The sequence below is a fragment of the Neoarius graeffei genome, chromosome 21 (genome assembly GCF_027579695.1).
Source record: "Neoarius graeffei isolate fNeoGra1 chromosome 21, fNeoGra1.pri, whole genome shotgun sequence".
Lineage (NCBI taxonomy): Eukaryota > Metazoa > Chordata > Actinopteri > Siluriformes > Ariidae > Neoarius > Neoarius graeffei.
In genome coordinates, this window is record NC_083589.1 from 39,670,741 (window position 1) to 39,694,447 (window position 23,707).

Genomic DNA, 23,707 nt, shown 5'->3' on the forward strand with positions numbered 1-23,707 from the left:
TTCTTCCTCCTGCTTTGTTTTGCCTCAGGCAAGCCAGTTAACTTTGAGCAGTATGATGATGTTCATGTTCCTGCTGTGATCTTGAAGACGTTTCTCCGGGAGCTGCCAGAACCTCTACTCACCTTCACGTTATATAACCAGATACAAGATCTTACCAGTGAGTTTTAAATCCAGGCCTTGATCTAGCTCGCTTCACTACATTTTAACTCCCAATTAAGAGATATAATGGAAATATTGAGTAACGAATGTAACTAACAGTAGAGACGTGTGCTACTCCAGATCATATCCGTGCCACATGCTGAGAACTGCTGGATGCAGAAATCGTTGAACTTTGTCCTACGTGAAGGATCTGCGTTCAACATTCAGTAAAGTTCAGTCTGCTCCAGTTCTCACAAAGGCTGGTCTGTTTATCCAGTATTTAATGATTCATTGGTCACTCAGCCAACTAAATAGCAGATCTATGCAATGTGACAAAGGCACATAAATGGAGTTCAGTGAGAGAGATGTCTTTGTACCCTCTGGAGGTAACAGTAATAGTCTAGGCTCATTTTACGCTGCTAGAAATAACACTGGTCTTTGGTGTATTGTGAATGGTGAAATTATTGATGTTTCACTGGGAATGTCTGGCTTTTGTAAAATAAGGCACTGTTTTTCACAGAGATGGAGAGCAGCTTGCGGGTTTCAAGGTGCAAGAGGATTGTGGAGTCGCTTCCCGAGTACAACTTCATCGTGGTCAAGTATCTCATCTGTTTCCTGCATATGGTAAGGGAATACACGGCAGGTCTGTCTGCATCTAGCGATTCCTGAACAAAGTATTTTTGCTTCTGCTCTTCCATGCATATCCAACGATAATACTTTTTTTTTTTTTTTCACATAATACAACCCCAATTCAAAAAAAGTTAGGATGCTGTGTAAACTGTAAATACAGAATGTAAAAACAAAATGCAAGAAGTTGCAAATCTTGGAAACCCTATATTTCATTGAAAATAGAACAGAGACAACATATCAAATGTTGAAACTAAAAGTTTGTTTTTTGAAAAATATTTGTTCATTTTGAATTTGACGTCAGCAACACGTTTCAGAAAAGTTGGGACAGGGACATGTTTACCACTGTGTTGCATCACCTCTACTTTTAACACCACTCTGTAAACGTTTGGGAACTGAGAAGACCAATTGCTGTAGTTTTGAAAGAAATGTTGTCCCATTTTTGCCTGATGTACCGTACAATTTCAGCTGCTCAACAGTCCAGGGTCTCCTTTGTCATATTTTGCACTTCATAATGCACCAAATGTTTTAAATGGGAGATAGGTCTGGACTGCAGGCAGGCCAGTTTAACACCTGGACTCTCATATTAAAACTGCATGGCTCTTTAGTATGTGCAGAAAGTAGTTTGGTATTGTCTCGCTGAAAGAAGGAAGGCCTTCCCTGAAAAAGATTTTGTCTGGATGGCAGCATATTGCTCTGAAATGTGTATATACTGTATCATTCAGCATTAATGATGCCTTCCCAGATGCTGGCTTTTGAACTGTGGGTTTCCATGATTTGCAAATCTTTGCATTCTGTTTTTATTTATGGTTTACACAGTGTCTCAATTTTTTTTTTTTTTAATTGGGGTTGTAAACAATACTTCCATAAACAGGTTCCTGGTTCTAAGTTTAATAGAGTGGATATACTTGACTATTTGAATCCAGTCTGTGGCTGTGTGTACATGTAGTCTAATGATCTGTTAATAATCAAACTCATGGCTCAATCATAGTCATGTAAACGCCTCACCTGGAATGGTTAATCTTTGTAATAATAAATGAATAGAAGAAGAATAATAGCTATGTAAAACTTGTCTGATTTATTTTCACACTCGGAATCAGCGAATACATTCTGCAGGATGCGCTCTTCTGCAAAAGAATGGTTGTGTAACATTTCGAGGCAGATACAGATCATGGACTGACCTCAGTATGAAGTTCAGTATTTAATGTTTGTCACACATGCTGGGCATCATTCCTGACCCTCCTGCGGTTACAAACTGTTTATCTTGCTGTCTGTTTAAATATCACACTGGGATCGCGTTCTTCAGAGACGGCAATAACTTTAAAAATAATTTAAACATATCGGTGTGGTTTTAAAAAGACTTTGCGCCACATGCTCATAACTTTAGATCTGATTACATGTCCTGACCATATAAATGAAGATTGTCTGCAGAGTGTCCATCCAAACATTATCCGTAACCACTTATCCTGTGCATGGTTGTGGGTAAGCTGGAGCCTATCCCAGCTGACTATGGGCGAAAGTCGCCAGGTCATCGCAGGGCTGATACATAGAGACAAACAACCATTCACACCTACGGTCAATTTAGAGCCACCAATTATCCTAACCTGCATGTCTTTGGACAGTGGGGGAAACCAGAGCACCCGGAGGAAACCCACGCGGACACTGAGAGAACATGCAAACTCCACACAGAAAGGCCCCCGTCAGCCACTGGGCTCGAATCCAGAATCTTCTTGCTGTGAGGTGACAGCGCTAACCACTACACCACCATGCCGCCTTGCAGAGGGTCCAGTTTAGGATAAATCTAAATAGTTCGTTCAGAATCTCCAATCAGAATAAATACAGGTAGTTGTCGACTTGCGACTTAGGACCGATCGACTTTACGACCGTCTGGTTATGACTCGCAAGTGTTTCCCAGCTGAGCTAGCTGAGTGTATAACAGCTTCCGCCCCAGCTCCCGGCAGCGCCTCTCGCCACGTACAACAGTTTCCGCCCCAGCTCCAGGCACATGCGCAGTCTCTCTCGCGCTCCCTCGCGCACTCCGTCATACAGTTTCCGCCCCAGCTCCTGGTTTATGAAACGAGCAAATGCTCCTGCCAGCCCGAGCGCTGCAACAGCTGATGACGTAGACGACCCACAGCCAAGCACCAGTGATGCCAGCGGTCACTAAATTTTATATTTTGCTATGTTTTACATTTGTATTTTGGTATGTTTCAAACTAAAATGTTTTCTATTTTTCACACCTGTATTTCGTATTTTTTGTTTTGCACATATTAAATGAACTGTACTGTACGCAGTGTAGTATGCAGTGTTTGACTTAAACCAAATAATGAGCCAAGGTAATGAAATAAGAAAATGTTGATAAAATAAGACTTTAAGCTGATTACAATATCATTACACATTGCAATATGCTTGCGTTCATTTAACATAGGCCGACTTACGACCAGATCGGTTTACGACCGGTCAGTCGTAACCAAACGCGGTCGTAAGTCAATGACTACCTGTACATTTATCTTGGTGAAAATCTCTGCATGTAAACATAGTGTGTCTTAGGGTAACTGAAATTCTGTATAAACTTTAAATGAGGTAAATGCAGTACTGTGTAGTAAGTGGAGGGAGGTGGGTGTTCATGGACTGCGAAAATGACTCGTAGCAGGGGAGACGGTGTAAATTGCTTCCTCTAAGCCACATGTTCCCAACACTGGTCCAGGAATACACCACCACAGGAAGGGCTGGTAATTAGCTTTTCATAAAATGCTAAAGTATACCCCTTTTCCACCAAATCAGTTCCAGGGCTGGTTCGGAGCCGGTGCTGGTTCACAACTCGTCCAATTTGCGAGCCAGCTGAGAACCAGTTTGCTTTTCCATAGCTTGCGGTGCTAAGCGGAGCCATGTCAGTTACGTCGCTGTATACGTCAGTTACGGCGCTACGTTTACATAAACCTTGGTGCGAATATCAAAGCAAAAACAACACCGAAGAAGCAGCAGCGGCAACAATAATAATGGATGACTTCGCGTTTGTACAGCTGCTGCTTCTCGTCGCTTAAAAATGGCGATCTTTCGCGGTCTTATTGTTGTTGGTCTTAACAACTCCGCCCCCCCGCTGACGTAAGCGGTTCTTTCCTCTGGCCCAGCAGAGAGTTGGTGCTAGCCTGGAACCGGTTTTTCTGGCCCCAGAGCCAGTTGTTTGTCAGTGGAAACAGAAAACCCGGTTCCAAACTAAGCACTGGCCCCGAACCAGCCCTGGAACTGCTTTGGTGGAAAAGGGGCAGTAGTTGTGTTCGAACATTGAAAACACTAAAATGTCTAGGACCAAGGTTTACCTGTGGTAAAAGATGTTTTTTTGACATACAGTATTCCCCATGTTTCTCTGCACTCATGTGCAAGTCGTCGTCGTCATCATGATCATCCTCCTTAAATCACTCTGGCAGATTTGTAGTTCACTGAGGCTGACATTCACGGTTTCAGTGTCTTCATGTTAATGTGAAGCTGCATGACCCTCGCTGTACAGCAAAAGAGTAATCATCTTGCACACATTCCCAGGGGCATCATTATTCACCACGACATGCAAATGTTTAATCAGAGGGAATGAAGTATAATTACTTACAATGAACCTCTGCACATCTCAGGACCTTTTAACATACAAACCACCCAAACTGTGCAGGTGCTACAGTTCTCGGAGCTGGTACTAATAGATGGAAAAGTGTACCTTACACATTGTAGAGACTAAAGTCTTTTTTACTACAATTGCCTGTTTATAGTATAGACTTGGGATTGTGTATGTAATTTTCTAATAAGCTATATGCAGTGTGTAATTTCATAATCATAGACTATAATTAGAGAGAATTTCCTATGGATCTTGCTAATCTAATCTGCATGTTACTGCGCATTAGAGATGAGCAGGAAAACTACATATTTGCACATCGTTTTTAAACTAATGAATGGCATGATGTAGTGATTTTAATGTGTGAGAAACTGATATACAGTGGTGCGTGAAAGTTTGCGAATCCTTTAGAATTTTCTATATTTCTGCATAAATATGACCTAAAACATCATATTTTCACACAAGTCCTAAAAGTAGATAAAGAGAACCCAGTTAAACAAATGAGACAAAAATATTATACTTGATCATTTATTTATTTATTATCCAATATTACATATCTGTGAGTGGCAAAAGTATGTGAACCTCTAGGATTAGCAGTTAATTTGAAGGTGAAATTAGAGTCAGGTGTTTTCTATCAATGGGATGACAATCAGGTGTGAGTGGGCACCCTGTTTTATTTAAAGAACAGGGATCTATCAAAGTCTGATCTTCACAGCACATGTTTGTGGAAGTGTATCATGTCACAAACAAAGGAGATTTCTGAGGACCTCAGAAAAAGCGTTGTTGATGCTCATCAGGCTGGAAAAGGTTACAAAACCATCTCGAAAGAGTTTGGACTCCAACAATCCACAGACAGACAGATTGTGTACAAATGGAGGAAATTCAAGACCATTGTTACCCTCCCAGGAGTGGTTGACCAACAAAGATCACTCCAAGAGCAAGGCGTGTAATAGTCGGCGAGGTCACAAAGGACCCCAGGGTAACTTCTAAGCAACTGAAGGCCTCTCTCACATGGCTAATGTTCATGAGTCCACCATCAGGAGAACACTGAACAACAATGGTGTGCATGGCAGGGTTGCAAGGAGAAAGCCACTGCTCTCTAAAAAGAACATTGCTGCTCGTCTGCAGTTTGCTAAAGATCACGTGGACAAGCCAGAAGGCTATTCGAAAATGTTTTGTGGACGGATGAGACCAAAATAGCACTTTTTGCTTTCAATGAGAAGCGTTATGTTTGGAGAAAGGAAAACACTGCATTCCAGCATAAGAACCTTATCCCATCTGTGAAACGTGGTGGTGGTGGTAGTATCGTGGTTTGGGCCTGTTTTGCTGCATCTGGGCCAGGACGGCTTGCCATCATTGATGGAACAATGACTTCTGAATTATACCAGCGAATTCTAAAGGAAAATGTCAGGACATCTGTCCATGAACTGAATCTCAAGAGAAGGTGGGTCATGCAGCAAGACAACGACCCTAAGCACACAAGTCGTTCTACCAAAGAATGGTTAAAGAAGAATAAAGTTAATGTTTTGGAATGGCCAAGTCAAAATCCTGACCTTAATCCAGTCAAAATGTTGTGGAAGGACCTGAAGCGAGCAGTTTGTAAGGAAACCCACCAACATCCCAGAGTCGAAGCTGTTTTGTACAGAGGAACGGGCTAAAATTCCTCCAAGCCGGTGTGCAGGACTGATCAACAGTTACCAGAAACGTTTAGTTGCAGTTATTACTGCACAAGGGGGTCACACCAGATACTGAAAGCAAAGGTTCACATCTTTTTGCCACTCACAGATATGTAATATTGGATCACTTTCCTCAATAAATAAATGACCAAGTATAATATTTTTGTCTCATTTGTTTAACTGGGTTCTCTTTATCTACTTTTAGGACTTGTGTGAAAATCTGATGATGTTTTAGGTCATATTTATGCAGAAATATAGAAAATTCTAAAGGGTTCACAAACTTTCACGCACCACTGTAAGTCATGTGATCTGGTTTTCACGGTCACGTCTTGAATGGAAAATGTGAACCCAGACTTGTCATTTATATTATGAGTTTTGCGCATGTTTGTTTTGTTAGCAATAATCCAGCCAGCTAACCTTCTTTTATTGACGTTTCTGTATTGGGGCGGCACGGTGGTGTAGTGTTTAGCACTGTCGCTTCACAGCAAGAAGGTTCTGGATTTGAGCCCAGTGGCTGGCAAGGGCCTTTCTGTGTGGAGTTTGGATGTTCTCCCCGTGTCTTTGTGGGTTTTCCCCACAGTCCAAAGGCATGCAGTTAGGTTAACTGGCTACTCTGAATTGTCAATAGGTGTGAATGGTTATTTTCCCAATCCTGGAAATGTATCCGGAAGGGCATCCGGCATAAAACTATACTCCAACTAATATGACCTGGACCAATAGGGTCCACATGGCAGTGACTCCTACACATGCAAGTAGGACAAGCTGGAAGAAGTGAGCGAGCGTGATTGAAGATTGATTGATGTGTTAATACTAAGTGAATAGTACTATAAACTCAATAATGAAGTGTGAATATTTTGTTTACTGTAATTACATTACATAACGTAAGTGCATTTAGAAAGTGCACTTGTATGGTAGGTGAATTTGAATAACTGTCCAGTGAATATAGCTACAAGGTACTGAATAATAAACTAGGCACTCAGTTTTGTATATATTGTCACTGCTTTCCTGTCTGTGCAGGTATCTCAGGAGAGCATATTCAATAAGATGAGCTCCTCTAACCTGGCATGCGTGTTCGGGGTTAACCTGGTGTGGCCTCGTCACGGCGGTGTGTCTCTGAGCGCCATCACACCACTCAACATATTCGCAGAGCTGCTCATCGAGCACTACAGTGCCATCTTTAGCTCCCATTGCCCTCCACAGCAGGTACTGCCCTGAGTGTGCCCTCCACACACTCCCACTACAGCTCACAGCAGGAAGCCCAGCACCTGGCCTTGTTGTTGTTATTGCATGTGCCACTGATATGATGTATGGACACTCAGTGACCTGTGGAGTCATGGGACAAAAAAATCGACGCTCTGTAAGCTTATTGTACTGTGGACCGAAACACTAAGACTGCACATTGTGGATTCTACTTTAACACTAAAAACACACAATGTCTTTTATTATGATGAATGTATTTACTTCTGAACTTCTCATAAGTTAGGTTTAGCGAACACACCGAGCCACAGTTAGCACTGATCTCTTTGGATTAATTATAAATGAAAATGTTAAGGCACGTGTTTCTACAGGGGCAGCAAACATTACGTTAATGCCATATACTGTACATTAATATGTATGCATAGTGTTTATTATACAGTTCCTTGCTCAAGTACTGATGTGAGGTATATGGGCTTGTATATCTCTCTCTCACACACACACACGCACAGCTTTAGCCATGAACAAAGGTAAATGCACAAAGCAAATTTCCCTTAAATTGCAACTGCACTCAAGATTGCCATGGCAACCGTTCACTGGATGCAGCAGTGATCATCTTGAAGGGGTGAAATTATAAAAGCATTGACCTGTTATGAAATAACATTCCCAATACTACATTTTTATGCTTTGCTGGTCTTTTTATTAAATTTTATAGTCCACTAATGAGTTATGTAGACTTGATTGCGTCTGACCTGATGCCAGATAATGACTCTAAGATAAGTGGCTGCTCGGTACTGATCTAGATTTGAATCATCCTTCACCATTTAGGTCATTTTATCAACACCCTCTGCTCATCCAGCACACATTTCATGGTAAAAGTGCAACGATGGGTCTGTATTAAGGTCAGAGATTCTTTAAAACCCTCCTAGAGCCAAATTACAGGCCATCAGCCAGAATATGATGTTGACAAGAAAAGGTAAGAGTTTGTGTATCGGTTATGAAAGAATATTTTCCTGAAGGAGTTGCTACAAGGCTTAGTGTTGGAATTGTTAATATCATTCAAATGTAGCTTATCTGTATATAGATATCATGTCTGATTTTATACCAGATTAATCTACCTGTACTGGTTTCTGATACTAATGTGTTAAGCTATTTTAATAGATGAAGCCAATAAAATGAGGAATACTTTAATAAAGTTTTTCACAACAATCTTGATATTATTATTATTATTATAATACCCCCGCTCCGGGGGGGAATACTGGTTTACCTCTGTCCGTATCTCTATCTGTCTGGAACACCCTTTTTCTCAGCAACCACAAATCACAGCTGCTTGGGGTTCTACACTACCGTTCAAAAGTTTGGGGTCACCCAGACAATTTTGTGTTTTCCATGAAAAGTCACACTTTTATTTCCCACCATAAGTTGTAAAATGAATAGAAAATATAGTCAAGACATTTTTCTGGCCATTTTGAGCATTTAATCGACCCCACAAATGTGATGCTCCAGAAACTCAATCTGTTCAAAGGAAGGTCAGTTTTATAGCTTCTCTAAAGAGCTCAACTGTTTTCAGCTGTGCTAACATGATTGTACAAGGGTTTTCTAATCATCCATTAGCCTTCTGAGGCAATGAGCAAACACATTGTACCATTAGAACACTGGAGTGAGAGTTGCTGGAAATGGGCCTCTATACACCTATGGAGATATTGCACCAAAAACCAGACATTTGCAGCTAGAATAGTCATTTACCACATTAGCAATGTATAGAGTGGATTTCTGATTAGTTTAAAGTGATCTTCATTGAAAAGAACAGTGCTTTTCTTTCAAAAATAAGGACATTTCAAAGTGACCCCAAACTTTTGAACGGTAGTGTATACCGTTTTCAGGTCTGTCGCGTATCGACTTGCTGTTTACCGACTGAATGTATTTACGAAACATATAACATGGATGGGTGGCACGGTGGTGTAGTGGTTAGCGCTGTCGCCTCACAGCAAGAAGGTTCTGGGTTCGAGCCCCGTGGCCGGCGAGGGCCTTTCTGTGCGGAGTTTGCATGTTCTCCCCGTGTCCGCGTGGGTTTCCTCCGGGTGCTCCGGTTTCCCCCACAGTCCAAAGACATGCAGGTTAGGTTAACTGGTGACTCTAAATTGAGCGTAGGTGTGAATGTGAGTGTGAATGGTTGTCTGTGTCTATGTGTCAGCCCTGTGATGACCTGGCGACTTGTCCAGGGTGTACCCCGCCTTTCGCCCGTAGTCAGCTGGGATAGACTCCAGCTTGCCTGCGACCCTGTAGAAGGATAAAGCGGCTACAGATAATGAGAACATGGATGTACAAAATTTTCGTAACACTTTTTTCTCAGCAACTACAAATCACAATTGCTTGATATTTGGTAGCGAGCTTCAGCTTGGGGTTCTATACCGTTTTCAGGTCTGTCGCACATCGACTTCCTGTTTACCGACTGAATGTATTTACAAAACATATAGCGTGGATTTTGACACCATTTCAAGAAGCAAAATGCTATTTCAAAATGACAGTTAACCAGGATGCTATTTGAAATCCCTGGGGAGAGACACTGCTCTACTTGTTTCAGGGTTAATTATTTGTTGAAGTCAACATTCATACTAAGTGTCCTATTCCTTCGATTGCTTGCATTCTGATAGAAGTGAGAACGTGGGGGGATACGTAAGTGAGTAGTAGCTCACAGCTGATCTTGTTTATATCAGAATGTTTTCCACATCCACAGATTTTGTAGTTTCCCAGTTTTGCGTGTAAACTTGATGAAAAGGACAGGAGCATATCCGACACATGCTTTAAAAAGAAAAAGTAAATGCACTGTAATAAAATGTATTATACATGCTCGCACAACATAAATGCAACACACTTAACAAGACTCCAATTTTCCATGTTTATTATTGATTCAGTTTTCAATAAGAACTTGGTACAAAAAAGTGTGACTACTCTTTACCATTTACCAACTTCCATCGATCAAATTTGAATGCATCATAAAGAAGAAAAAACTACATTGGCATATGTAAGACAAACACTTTCCTATACATACTATCCACTGGACAGTCCCCTTCCATAATGACAAAGAGAAAACACTACTCTGACAGTCCGAAGACATCCATCTAACAGTTGCCTTGTTGCCTTTTCAATTTCAGTTTTATTTTTGCTACCTTTTCCTCATAGCATACGGACACATCACACGTTGCAAGCTAAATGCATAATTGGCAAACAATAAAAAATTGTCATGTTCTTTTTCTCTTTTCTTTCTCACATTCATTGATAAAAGAATATAAAAAAGTTTCTTCTTGTTCAACGTAGTGTCGAGTGTATTAAAATAGATCTGTATAAGCACGGCACAGTTTGTCCCGGAGAAGATTCTGGAATATGGGGGAGGGTGGACTGCGGAGGAGGAGGTGGGGACATGTCTCGTATGATGCGTGAAGGGCAGAACATCTGATATGGGCAAGTTTGCTTTTTTTTTTTATCATCGACTTTCCTGTTTGCATCATGGTTTGAGTCTAATCTATATTCCAGTCCCACTGTAGTTTCCTGTGAGCTAATCCCTTAGGATCCGGCTTCTCTGTATGACATGGGTGTTATTATGGTGCAGTGGGTGATATGCACGAAATTCCTTACATTCGGATCTGGATGGTGCACGCTGATCTGACTCAATTTGAGAAATTTACAAGATGCACAATCTCCCAGACCATGTCAGGAATTTATGATATGCACTTAAATAAGGTTTCTACATCCATAAATCCCATAATTGTGAAGCCCTTGTGTAATGATATTGTGTGTTTGAGTTGGTTGTTTGTCTTTTAAAGTCTGCTATGGTTATTTAGGAATCTTTGATCAAGGTGATTCCAGCAGAGTTGAACGCAATTCAAGACCGAGTGACCTGCACTGTTGTTGTTTTTTTTTTATTTTTTATTTCTAGAAACAAAGTCCTCTCTTCCGCTGGACTGTGATCAAGCTCAGGCCCTGCTGACTTGGGTCAAACGCTGATCAGTAGCTATAACAGCTATAACATAGAGCAAAGGCAGATCAGCTTTTCATCTGCTCGTGTTGAGAAGCAGCCCTGCCTCACAGGCCAGGTCAGAACTACGCACCTTGAGAAATCCTTTAGAAGAACAGGAAGACAAACTAGCAAAGGTGACACACAAAATTGTCCTTTCAAAAAAAAAAAAAATTTAATTCCAGGTAAGTTTTTCTCATTTTAATGTGATATATATTTAATAAACCCTGGCTTTATCTAATCTTGTTCTTCAGGCAGTGTTCATTTAGATCATCTCACAGATTAAGAAAATTAAATAATCAAACAGACACAACTCCAGTCAGATGCGTCTTTGCAATAATATGTGAAATTGTAAATAATGTCAGTGTGGCGATTAGGAAATAAGGCATCATTAAAGCAAAAACTACAAATACAGATAAGACGGATAATAAAGACCGTGGTGAAAGATGAGAAAGCTCCCAGCTTCAACGTGTAAGTGTTTTTTGTTTTGTTTTTTTGTTTTGGCATATCTTATATACTGGAGAAAGAAAAGAACGGATTTGACAATAGGTACACACACTCGTCGGAACTTGAATGGCTCTTCCTAATGTCCACGTTTGCTGTCAGTGCAACGGAAACAGAAAGATACACCGTTGATGTGGTTCTGATTGGAATAACAATACAGAAGAAAAATCAGAAGGACCTGTAATAACAATACAACATATGTACAACAATCCCCTCTCTCCAATACTTCAATTCACAATTATGAACAGGCATCCGCATGAAAATACTAAAATTCTTCACTAGAAATGCTAAATTTTGTAGTCATCTTAAATACTTTGTTCCTTTATCTCAACTCTATTAATACTGAAAAAAAGTTATTTTCTCTTTTTTCCTTTTTTCTGTGTTTTTGTTTGAAGGTTCGTATGCTCGTACGTACATACACGATGAAAACCACTTTCCCATCTCCTTTTCACCTGAATTATTATGGCGATTGTTGTTCTTAGGAGAATGAGAGATCATGGTATAGTCCTCTCTTTCTCTTATTTCTTTTTTAACTACCACTACTCTAATGTTCTCTCTCACTATATGCAGAACAGGTATCCCCCCTTTAAAAAAAAAAAAAAAAAAAAAAGGCTTTAGCCGCATAAAATACTTAATTTCCGTATTCGTGACGGCATGGTTATCTGCTCATTTGTCATAAATACATTAAGGCCAAGAAAGTTTAGTAAATTAGAAACAATAAGTTTAAAAAAAAAAATCTCTTAAGCACTGTAGGTGTTGGGTTTAAAAAATACTTATGAATTGAATTAAGAATATACTGTAGTTAGTATTGATTTTTTTTTTCCTTTATATTTTTTTTTAAATATTTTTTTTTTCCTTAAGACAATACAGCTCTTGGGGGGGGGGGGGACGACCCACATTGGCCAGATTTCACTCTCCAGCTTCCATTGTGAGTATCTCACATTAAGCTCTGGAAGAGTTGTGTGGTAAAAGAAATGCAGGTATGTTATGAATAAAGTGTTTTTGCCTGGGAGGGGGTCAGTTGTTGCCCTGGGAGTGCAGCACACTCTTGTGCAGCAGTGTGGAGGGCCCTGCAGGGGGTGCTGTGGAGCTGCTTGTGCTGCTGGTGGAGCTTGGTTTTATCCAGGGTAGAGAGAGCAGTGCCGCTCCCCCTGAAGTGGTGGTGGTAGCTGTCATGGTGACCTGGATCATGTGATCACGCTGGATGAGGCGGATTAGGGCTCGGAGACGCTCCAGAGACGCCTGAGTCTCTCTCTGCTGACTCAGCAGACGTTCCTTCATGTCTCTGCATTTCTGTCGGGACACACTCAGGTTAATCTTCCAGCATTGATTGATCATAACCTCACAGCATATTCAACACCTTGTTTAAGATATGGCTACACACGTTTTATCTCAGTATCGTCTGGCTGCAGCCTTGACACACATCGGTCCACACCTCTGGTTGCTATGATGTGCCCACAACCCCCTCGATGTGTCCATCATGTTTGAAAAATTAAGATTTGTTTGCAAACACATCATTAAGCTCGCTTGGTAACAACAATGGTACAAATTATAACATCCTTTCCATGCAATCACATGCTTAAATAACAGACGAGTTACAAGAACAGACTAATCATGTTTTAACGGTCCACGTGAATTGTTCGCACAAAGTAAGTACGGGGTGTTTCAAAAAAATTTTTGATATTTCGCAATCGAATAACTTTTGCCAGTTCTTCTTCATCTCATCTCATTATCTGTAGCCGCTTTATCCTGTTCTACAGGGTCGCAGGCAAGCTGGAGCCTATCCCAGCTGAGTACGGGCGAAAGGCGGGGTACACCCTGGACAAGACGCCAGGTCATCACAGGGCTGACACAGACAACCATTCACACTCACATTCACACCTACGGTCAATTTAGAGTCACCAGTTAACCTAACCTGCATGTCTTTGGACTGTGGGGGAAACCGGAGCACCCGGAGGAAACCCACGGGGAGAACACGCAAACTCTACACAGAAAGGCCCTCGCCGGCCACAGGGCTTGAACCCGGACCTTCTTGCTGTGAGGCGACAGCGCTAACCACTACACCACCGTGCCGCCCCAGTTCTTGTTCAGTTGAGCTCAAATTTTAACAGCATGTGTGGAAACAGGTCAACATTTTGTTTTGATTTCATCTTTTTAGGTATAGAAATGCTATTCACTGGAAAAGAAAAGGCGTTTTGTGTGTTGGAGTACGCTCGAACAAGACTGTGTGCAGCGTGCATTTATGAGCGAATTCTCTAAAAATGCGCTGTTACCAGAAAAGACTGTTACCAAAGACATGCTGCAGCGTGTTTGGCAGGAGCTGGACTACCAACTGGACGTGTGCCATGTCTTAGATGGCGTGCATATTGAAATTTTGTGGAATCCACATACCTTTTTTGAATTTCTCATTCAAATTTTGAGGAATAAATCTTATATTGTTCAACATTAAGCCTGTTCAGTTTCATTTGCCGAGACTGTAGTTTCTGGGACATTTACATCTCAATATCAATTTTTTTGAAACACCCTGTATATTTTATGTAACTTTAGACTTCTCTTTTTTTTTTTAAGAATAAACCTGCCATCAGCATGTAAAACTGTAAACTTGGCTTGGCTAGCTGGAACCAGCACGGTAATATAGCATGTTGTAGGTTAATGTCGGCTTTATGAAGTCTAAACACAAGATCACTTTGTATTCCCTTGTTTAAAGGAATCAGATAACAGCTTACGCATCCTACATAGTGGATTCTACTCATTAGAAAGCTTTCTGGTCTTTACCCAACGTTGGTGAGTGATTATTTAAACACTGCCAACAAAAAAGTCACACGCTAATATCCCATTGCACTGCCTTTCGCGTTGATTTAAGGCAACAACCTTTAGCCGACTTCACAACATTCCATCCGGAGTTGCATTAATTTTTTCCCAGAGATCTTGTATTGATTACCGAGTGGTTCGATTCTCCTGTCAAGTCTTCTCCAGCACATCTCAAAGAATTTCAGTAGGGTTAAGGCCAGGACTCTGTGGTGGCCGTTTCATGTGTGAAAATGATTCCTCATGTTCCCTGAACCACTCTTTCATACTTTGAGCATGACGAATCCCAGCATTGTCGTCCTGGAATATGTCCATACCATCAAGGAAGAAAAATCTACTGATGTGAACCTGGTCATTCAGGTCGTCAGCAGACTTTATTTTATTGCCGCATAATGTTGCCGATCATAACCCTGCCTCCAGAGGCTTGTACAGCGGCTACTATGCATGATGGGTGCATCGCTTCATGTGCTACCCTTCTTACCCTGACACACCCATCACTCAGGAATAGGGTCAGTCTGGACTCATGAGATCACATGACCTTTTCCCATTGCGCCAGAGTCCAATCTTTACACTCCCTAGCAAAGTGAAGCCTTTTCTTCTGGTTAGTCTCACTAACTAGTGGTTTTCTTATGGCCACACTGTTGTTTAGTCCCAATCTTGTGTGTTCTTGTTGCATTATGCGTGAGAAAATGCTCTTACTTTCACTAATAAACATAGCTGTGAGTTCAACTTGTCAACAATCATGGTCAGTTGAGGTGGGGTTTTTTTTGTTTGTTTTTTTCCCCCTCCCCTGACCACATTTCTTCCACAAAGTTGATGTTTCACCACCATCCTTCCAGGTGTTAACGCGTTGGACGGTTTTTCTGCAATCTCCTTAGTATTTTTCTGTGCTTGGCGCGTGTCAATAATTTGACCTTTCTATTACACAGTAGCGGCTTTTCCATAACCACAGGATACGTCTTCTGACATGGTTGTGAAGCTAATCACCGCATCAGTTTGGGTAAAAAGAGCTGCTGCCGCATGAAATATTATTACTCATTGCAGTAATTATCCAATCAAAGGCTCTCAAGTATTTGCTTATTTAAATTCAAACAGTGACTTACTTTTTTTGGCCAGGCAGTGTACATAGACAGAATAAAACATGGTGTTTACTGTTACGGGGGGGAACTTCATCAGGAGATGACGTATTCCCCCGGCCCCCCAACGAAAACCCCACTCTGAATTTTCCTAAGTTGAAATGGTTGCCATGGAAATACAGGAAAAATAAGTCGCAGAAATCCTCACGTTATATGCCGGGGGGATAAAAATCAGTAACAGGATGTTGTGATGCCAGAACCACCCCAAAGTGTTTCATTTCATTTTATACAACAAATTAAAGTTTTTGAAAATGCATATTAAAGGTAGTCAGCCTCTCAGATTTTCTCAAATTTAGGCCATAAAAATAATTTTCCCCGACGCTCAATTTTTTTTTTTTTTTTTTTAGTTGACCAAAAGCTACTGAATTCAAATCATAGACCTCCGATTTTTATTACTTTTTTTCCCAAAAAAAGAACAATTAATTAATTTAGAGCCCCCTTGGCCTTAAATTCTCTGCCATTTTTTTCCTTGCCTCTTGTCAAGATACTACATCATGCATCACGTGGTGGGCTTTCCCCGGGCGCGCAACGCACTGTGGGATACAAATTTGAAACAGGAGAGAACAATGGCGAATGAGTGTGCGCATGAAACATGGAAGACCGACTACAGTAACGGAAAGCAAGAAGAAAAGACGCTGTATTGCGAAGGAAAGGAAACATGGGACCAAACTAATAAATCTCAGCGGTCAACGAGCACCTCTGTGTGATCAGCTGTTCGTTTAGTGATAGAATGATGGAACTATTGGTGCGTTCATGTGCTATGGGAATTATGGTAAATACCAAACGCCGACATGGAAAGTACTCATGAACGCCCCCTCTTGTGGTATTTTCCACTGGGCAACTCGTAGAAAATTTTGATACATGAGTTGCCGAGATGAGATGAACTTTAACCTTTTCAACATGGCGGCGAGAGGTACAAGACACTTGAATGGTAAGCATTGTACGCTACTAAAGTTTTTTTTTTTTTTTTTTTTTTACTAGTACTAGTGGGTAGTTTTTGGTGTCTATGCAATGTTGCGTCATTAACAAGTGTAATATAATACGTTAGAAATCCATTTCCTTTAAAAATGTGTTATGGTTTGTTTTTACCTATCCAGAGCAGACTCTATTGCTAACGATAGCTAACTAACTATTGCTAACTAGCAGTCTGCGTCCTTTGTCAACAACAACAAAAGCATGTGAACACAACACACTGGTAAATACCACTTCCCAACTGGAAAATATCATCTTCCCATAGCACATGAACGCAGCATATCAGTGCACGGTCAAGGTAAACCTGTAGGTGGCAGTAATGCAACACTGGATGCCAGCTGCCATAAAACCCAAAAGGTGAAGATGACGATGCGGCTCAGGTAAGGATGCGCATGCGCACACGGACTTCCTCTGTCTTCTTGACTGCGCAAAGTGATTGATTTCATGCACATTGTTTGCTCGGGAATCCCCTCAAATTAAATAACTTCCCAGCCACAGAATGGCCTGGGGTGATTTTTTTTTTTAATATTACAAAAATTATCATGCATCAGAAATGGCCAAATTTCAGAGGGAACTAAACTTCACTGATTTTATGAAATCGAAAAGCCATATTGCTTTAATGTAGAGTCCTGTGCAAGAGTCTCAAGGCCCGGTCCCACTGGCCGATGGACACAAAACGTATGCAAAAAGGACACAGCGGACGAGCAAAATTTCGGGGGTGGCTCTATCCGTTTTCATCCGCTCCAGAAATGGACAAAATTGGCGAAAATTTGCGAAAACAGAACGGAAAAGAACGGTCGTGGGTAGTATATAGCGGGGATGTTAAACGCATGTTCATAGGAAGCCTAGCGGATGAAAGCGGATGGAAGTGGATGACAGCTCCGAAGGGGTTACCGGTGATAACTGAGAAGCGGACGCATAGCAGAAAGAGCGGATGCATAGCGGAAGAAGGGGATGCATCACGTACGCCTAACGGAAACAAAGGGCATGTTGCGCGGATGTATATCGGATGCAGACCGATTGTCCGCTAGGTGTCCTTCTACATACTCTAGACATACTCCAGACATCCTAAATATACGAGATACATCCCAGATATAAACGCTTTGTCCGTTTTGAATACTTTATATACGAGATGCATACGCTTACATCCTTTCTATTTCCGTGCTACTAACGATGAATAGACGTTTCATGTACCTTATCTTTCCTCCCTCTTTCCGTTTTCAGCTGCAGCGGATGTGAGTTGCGAGGATGCCCAGAGGATGCAGAGAGGATACAGCAGACGTTTAACGGATGATAACGGACATAGAACGTTTGTTGCTCGTATATGTCGCGGATTTACATCGTACACGGCGGAAAGTTCATCCGTTCTAAAAGTTTTGTGCAGCTCAAAACTTTTTGCGCGGATGAAATCACAGTGGACGGATGCTCGATGGATAGAGCGTATGAAGCACGTATGCAATGAGTACACAACGGATGCATAGCGTTTTCCAACGGATGGCAAATATTTTTTTACGTTTTACATCCTCTTTGCATCCGTAAGTGCAGTGGGACCGGGCCTTTAGGCACATGTAAAGAAATGCTGTCGACCAAAAATGGCTTAAAAATAATGAAATGTTTCAACATTTTAAAAACATGATAAACAGCAGTAAGCCATAATAAATGAAACAAAGTCAGTATTTGGTGTGAGACAACCCTTTGCTTTAAAAAAAAAAAAAATAGTAGTCTCAGGTCCAGTGAATGCAGTTTTATAAGGAAGTGAGCTGTAGGTTTTACTGAGCATCTTACAGAACCAGCCGCAGTTCTTCTGGACACTTTGACTGTCACACTCGCTTCTTCATTTTGCACCAAAACCCAGCAGCCTTCATTATGTTTCCTTTTGTAATCTGAGAAGTGCTCTCTTATGGAATATGCTGCTCAGATACAAACTTTTTTATCCCCCGCTGGCTGAAAGGCCTGAAGGAGGATAATGTCGTGGCGATGTCCGTCCGTCCGTCCGTCCCGGGAAGGGTGCTCACCTTCTGAAATCAACTCCTCTCACAATTTTTGGAGGAATTTCACAAAACTTGGCAGGATTCTGCGTTCTATGTCGGTAATATGCATATTGTGATTTTTGTTAAATTGGGTCACGTTTTACCAGAGTTACAGCCCTTGATTAACAAAATTATACTTTTGACAATTTCATGAGTGCGTTTTCCTTCTGAAATCAACTCCTCTCTCAATTTCTGGAGGAATTTCACCAAAAGGCATTGTTATATGTTAGCAGTACGCATATTTGTTATTTTGTTCAATTCGGTCACATTTTACCAGAGTTACAGCCCTTGATTAACAACCTTGTACTTTTACAATTTCATGAAGGTGTGCTCGCCTTCTGACATCAACTCCTCTCACAACTTTTGGATGAATTTCTCGAAGCTTGGCAAAAGGCCTTGTTATATGACGGTAATACGCAGATTGTGATTTAATTTCGTTTGTGAAAATTTTACCAGAGTTTTGACCCTTGATTAAATAACTTGTACTTTGACAATTTCATGAGGGTGGACGTTCTTCTGAAAATCAACCCCTCTCACAATTTGTGGAGGAATTTCACCAAACTTGGCAAAAGGCTTTGTTATATGACAGTTATACGCATATTGAAATTTAATTTAATTTGGGCAAGTTTTACCAGAGTTATGCCCTTGATGGGCGGCACGGTGGTGTAGTGGTTAGCGCTGTCACCTCACAGCAAGAAGGTCCGGGTTCGAGCCCCGTGGCCGGCGAGGGCCTTTCTGTGCAGAGTTTGCATGTTCTCCCCGTGTCCGCATGGGTTTCCTCCGGGTGCTCCGGTTTCCCCCACAGTCCAAAGACATGCAGGTTAGGTTAACTGGTGACTCTAAATTGAGCGTAGGTGTGAATGTGAGTGTGAATGGTTGTCTGTGTCTATGTGTCAGCCCTGTGATGACCTGGCGACTTGTCCAGGGTGTACCCCGCCTTTCGCCCGTAGTCAGCTGGGATAGGCTCCAGCTTGCCTGCGACCCTGTAGAACAGGATAAAGCGGCTAGAGATAATGAGATGAGGGGATTTAATTTTGTGCTGGAAAACGAACGTTGGGAACTCCTAAAATATTTTTGTCCTGACTCGATAATGTCAGAGTCATAAAATAGAAATCTGTAGCAAAGTTTGTATGAAAAAAAAAAAATAGGGTGCCTAAGATTTTTGCATGGTACTGCAAACTGCATTTCTAGTTTCAATTAATGCTGTGAAATCTCTGTGAGACAAATGAGTTCATATCTTTGAACTAAACAGTTATTTCTTTGCCTCTGTGTGTCCCAGTAAAATATACATAGACTTTCTGCCTCAGCAGTGTTTAAGTAGCGGAACATGAACTGTACCAAAAGTGATTTGTTGAGTTTCTGGTCTTCTTCTTTCAGGTGTGCACACTCTTTCTTCAGCTCACTGTTCCTCCTCATCAGTCTTCTCTTCTCCTCCTCTCTCACTAGACACATGCACATCGAAACATGCATTACACATCCTCGGCTACAAACAAAAGGCAGGTATGTAGCGCATTAATGTACGTATAGAGGATCGTACCTGTTTTGTGTGTAACATAAGACTGAACAAAATTATGTGGCCAAGATAAGTTTTCTTTATTCAGAACCTTCAAAAGAGCAAGAGAAAGAACCGCTTCAAATTCATGCACGTTGCTTTTAAACATCGTTAACAATTTGTACAACCCCGATTCCAAAAAAGTTGGGACAAAGTACAAATTGTAAATAAAAACGGAATGCAATGACGTGGAAGTTTCAAAATTCCATATTTTATTCAGAATAGAACATAGATGACATATCAAATGTTTAAACTGAGAAAATGTATCATTTAAAGAGAAAAATTAGGTGATTTTTAAATTTCATGACAACAACACATCTCAAAGTTGGGACAAGGCCATGTTTACCACTGTGAGACATCCCCTTTTCTCTTTACAACAGTCTGTAAACGTCTGGGGACTGAGGAGACAAGTTGCTCAAGTTTAGGGATAGGAATGTTAACCCATTCTTGTCTAATGTAGGATTCTAGTTGCTCAACTGTCTTAGGTCTTTTTTGTCGTATCTTCCGTTTTATGATGCGCCAAATGTTTTCTATGGGTGAAAGATCTGGACTGCAGGCTGGCCAGTTCAGTACCCGGACCCTTCTTCTACGCAGCCATGATGCTGTAATTGATGCAGTATGTGGTTTAGCATTGTCATGTTGGAAAATGCAAGGTCTTCCCTGAAAGAGACGTCGTCTGGATGGGAGCATATGTTGCTCTAGAACCTGGATATACCTTTCAGCATTGATGGTGTCTTTCCAGATGTGTAAGCTGCCCATGCCACACGCACTAATGCAACCCCATACCATCAGAGATGCAGGCTTCTGAACTGAGCGCTGATAACAACTTGGGTCGTCCTTCTCCTCTTTAGTCCGAATGACACGGCGTCCCTGATTTCCATAAAGAACTTCAAATTTTGATTCGTCTGACCACAGAACAGTTTTCCACTTTGCCACAGTCCATTTTAAATGAGCCTTGGCCCAGAGAAGACGTCTGCGCTTCTGGATCATGCTTAGATACGGCTTCTTCTTTGAACTACAGAGTTTTAGCTGGCAACGGCGGATGGCACGGTGAATTGTGTTCACAGATAATGTTCTCTGGAAATATTCCTGAGCCCATTTTGTGATTTCCAATACAGAAGCATGCCTGTATGTGATGCAGTGCCGTCTAAGGGCCCGAAGATCATGGGCACCCAGTATGGTTTTCCGGCCTTGAACCTTACGCACAGAGATTCTTCCAGATTCTCTGAATCTTTTGATGATATTATGCACTGTAGATGATGATGATATGTTCAAACTCTTTGCAATTTTACACTGTCGAACTCCTTTCTGATATTGCTCCACTATTTGTCGGCGCAGAATTAGGGGGATTGGTGAGCCTCTTCCCATATTTACTTCTGAGAGCCGCTGCCACTCCAAGATGCTCTTTTTATACCCAGTCATGTTAATGACCTATTGCCAATTGACCTAATGAGTTGCAGTTTGGTCCTCCAGCTGTTCCTTTTTTGTACCTTTAACTCTTCCAGCCTCTTATTGCCCCTGTCCCAACTTTTTTGAGATGTGTTGCTGTCATGAAATTTCAAATGAGCCAATATTTGGCATGAAATTTCAAAATGTCTCACTTTCGACATTTGATATGTTGTCTATGTTCTATTGTGAATACAATATCAGTTTTTGAGATTTGTAAATTATTGCATTCCGTTTTTATTTACAATTTGTACTTTTTCCCAACTTTTTTGGAATCGGGGTTGTATGTAAATAAAACGTTGAATGTTCTGAGTGACTGACTGACCTTCTTCTGGCACTTAGGGCACATCCACACGCCCTTGGGTAGGGATTTGAGCGGAGGGTGTAAGCAGTCGAGGTGGTAAGCGCGGGTGCAGCTATGGCACTGCTGAAGGTTCCCTTCCTCTTTGCACACAGCACAGTGATCATCATGCTCCAGCTCCTCCTGCAGCAGCCATGCACAAAACAAGTCACACTTACAGCCCTGTTCTCAACAATGTGCTCTGTACATCTGCATTACTTCAGTGTCCAGGCAGAAAATCAACAGCAGTGAGGATTGATTTTAAAAAGAACTGTATTATCCTGACATGTTCCTTTGATCCTTTTCTTCCAGGCTCTGGATAGGGAAAGTTTTGGCACCGTTCTGTCAGATACACACTCTTGCTCATTTAGTAGCTTCTTTTAGTTATACGAGAAGACTGAATTGTATTTCATATGAAATGAAATGCTGTTCGCGCTGTTATTTTCGTCAGCTCATGGTATACAGTTCAGGACTGCATATTTATGAATTCCAGTAATATTCAAATTAAACTCAACAAAAATAAAAACTTTACACTCGTTTCAAAGTCAATAATTTGAACATTTTGGAAAATAGGTTTGAAATAACGATTGTATTCAATTATCTTGTCATTAAAGATGCTATAGCATACAGATCATGTTTGTCATGGAATCGGTTCCACCGGAAATGCGACGACAATGTCCATGATCAAAAACTGTGAGTCACAACTTAATGCAGAGCAGAGCGCAGGCGATTTCGAATGGTTTGGGCAGTCACTCGACCTCCAAGCAATTCATTCCCAGTGGATGTGGCAGTGACAAACTGATTACGCGAATGACGTAAGACAATCTGTCGGTCTTCTGCGTGTGACATCACACGCGGTCGACCAGGACGGGGGCGGTCGGCTGTGGTGCCAGTTTGATGGAGACGTGTCTGGAGATTATGGCTGGTCTGTCGACTGCATCCCATAACCCTCGCAACGTCAGTGACGGATGTTCCCGTATTCAGCATGCCAATGGCACGTTCACGCTGAATGTTTGACAGTCGTGGCATTGCAAATTAACGAATAATTAACCATAAAACCTTGTTTTTCTGAGATGACACTCTACTCTGCTACCGTGAGATCAATTGCACGTGTATCAATAGGTCACGTCACTTGTGTCACGTGGAAACGTGATTTTAGCATGCAGTGCTCTCGCAAGTGCTACGTAGGCCCGACCAGTAGAATGAATGTGTGACGTAATGCCCTTGACAATGCATTTAACCATAATCACAACAAGAACTCTTTCAAGAAAAGTTTCTAAACACTATTTGAAAAATAATGAGTGTCAAGTTTTTATTTTTGCTGAGTATATTTATGTATTAACATGTTAATACGATCATTACAAAAAGCCTTAGACCCCTTTTCCTTCTACATACAGAATCTTGAGTGTTGCTACATACCTTCCAACACAGATCCTCAGAGTCTGGCGTGTGAATAGGAAGTAGAGAATAAGTTAGTAGCTTGCAGAGTGAAGAGACAGGGTTATTCATGGGTTAGATTACAGTTATAGCCATGCAACAAAGCTGAGCACACAGAAACAAAGCTTGAGGCGCTTCTTTTTATAGCACTGTGTCTATTGGTTTTTAACAACAGAGCATGTCTGGGTTTTTTTGTTTTTTTTATGGGGGGAGAGTTTCCTGGGTACGGAA

General features: G+C 41.3%; 2 protein-coding genes across 5 annotated transcripts in view; one reads left to right on the top strand and one right to left on the bottom strand.

Annotated features, from left to right (window-relative positions):
* LOC132869730 (rho GTPase-activating protein 8-like) overlaps positions 1-8,432 on the top strand; it is a 39,603-nt gene extending 31,171 nt beyond the window's left edge. For both annotated transcript variants that reach the window (XM_060903099.1, XM_060903100.1), the window contains 3 exons: positions 29-157; positions 659-762; positions 7,060-8,432. In XM_060903099.1, the coding sequence (XP_060759082.1) occupies positions 29-157; positions 659-762; positions 7,060-7,257 (431 nt within the window). In that variant the 3' untranslated portion in view covers positions 7,258-8,432. The remainder of the gene's footprint in view (positions 1-28; positions 158-658; positions 763-7,059) is intronic.
* Positions 8,433-10,121: 1,689 nt separating this feature from the next.
* Positions 10,122-23,707, bottom strand: part of phf21b (PHD finger protein 21B) — a 160,549-nt gene continuing 146,963 nt past the window's right edge. For all 3 annotated transcript variants that reach the window (XM_060903102.1, XM_060903101.1, XM_060903103.1), the window contains 5 exons: positions 23,459-23,481; positions 22,025-22,183; positions 20,239-20,305; positions 20,040-20,143; positions 10,122-13,048 (listed from right to left, as the gene is read on the bottom strand). In XM_060903102.1, the coding sequence (XP_060759085.1) occupies positions 12,773-13,048; positions 20,040-20,143; positions 20,239-20,305; positions 22,025-22,183; positions 23,459-23,481 (629 nt within the window). In that variant the 3' untranslated portion in view covers positions 10,122-12,772. The remainder of the gene's footprint in view (positions 13,049-20,039; positions 20,144-20,238; positions 20,306-22,024; positions 22,184-23,458; positions 23,482-23,707) is intronic.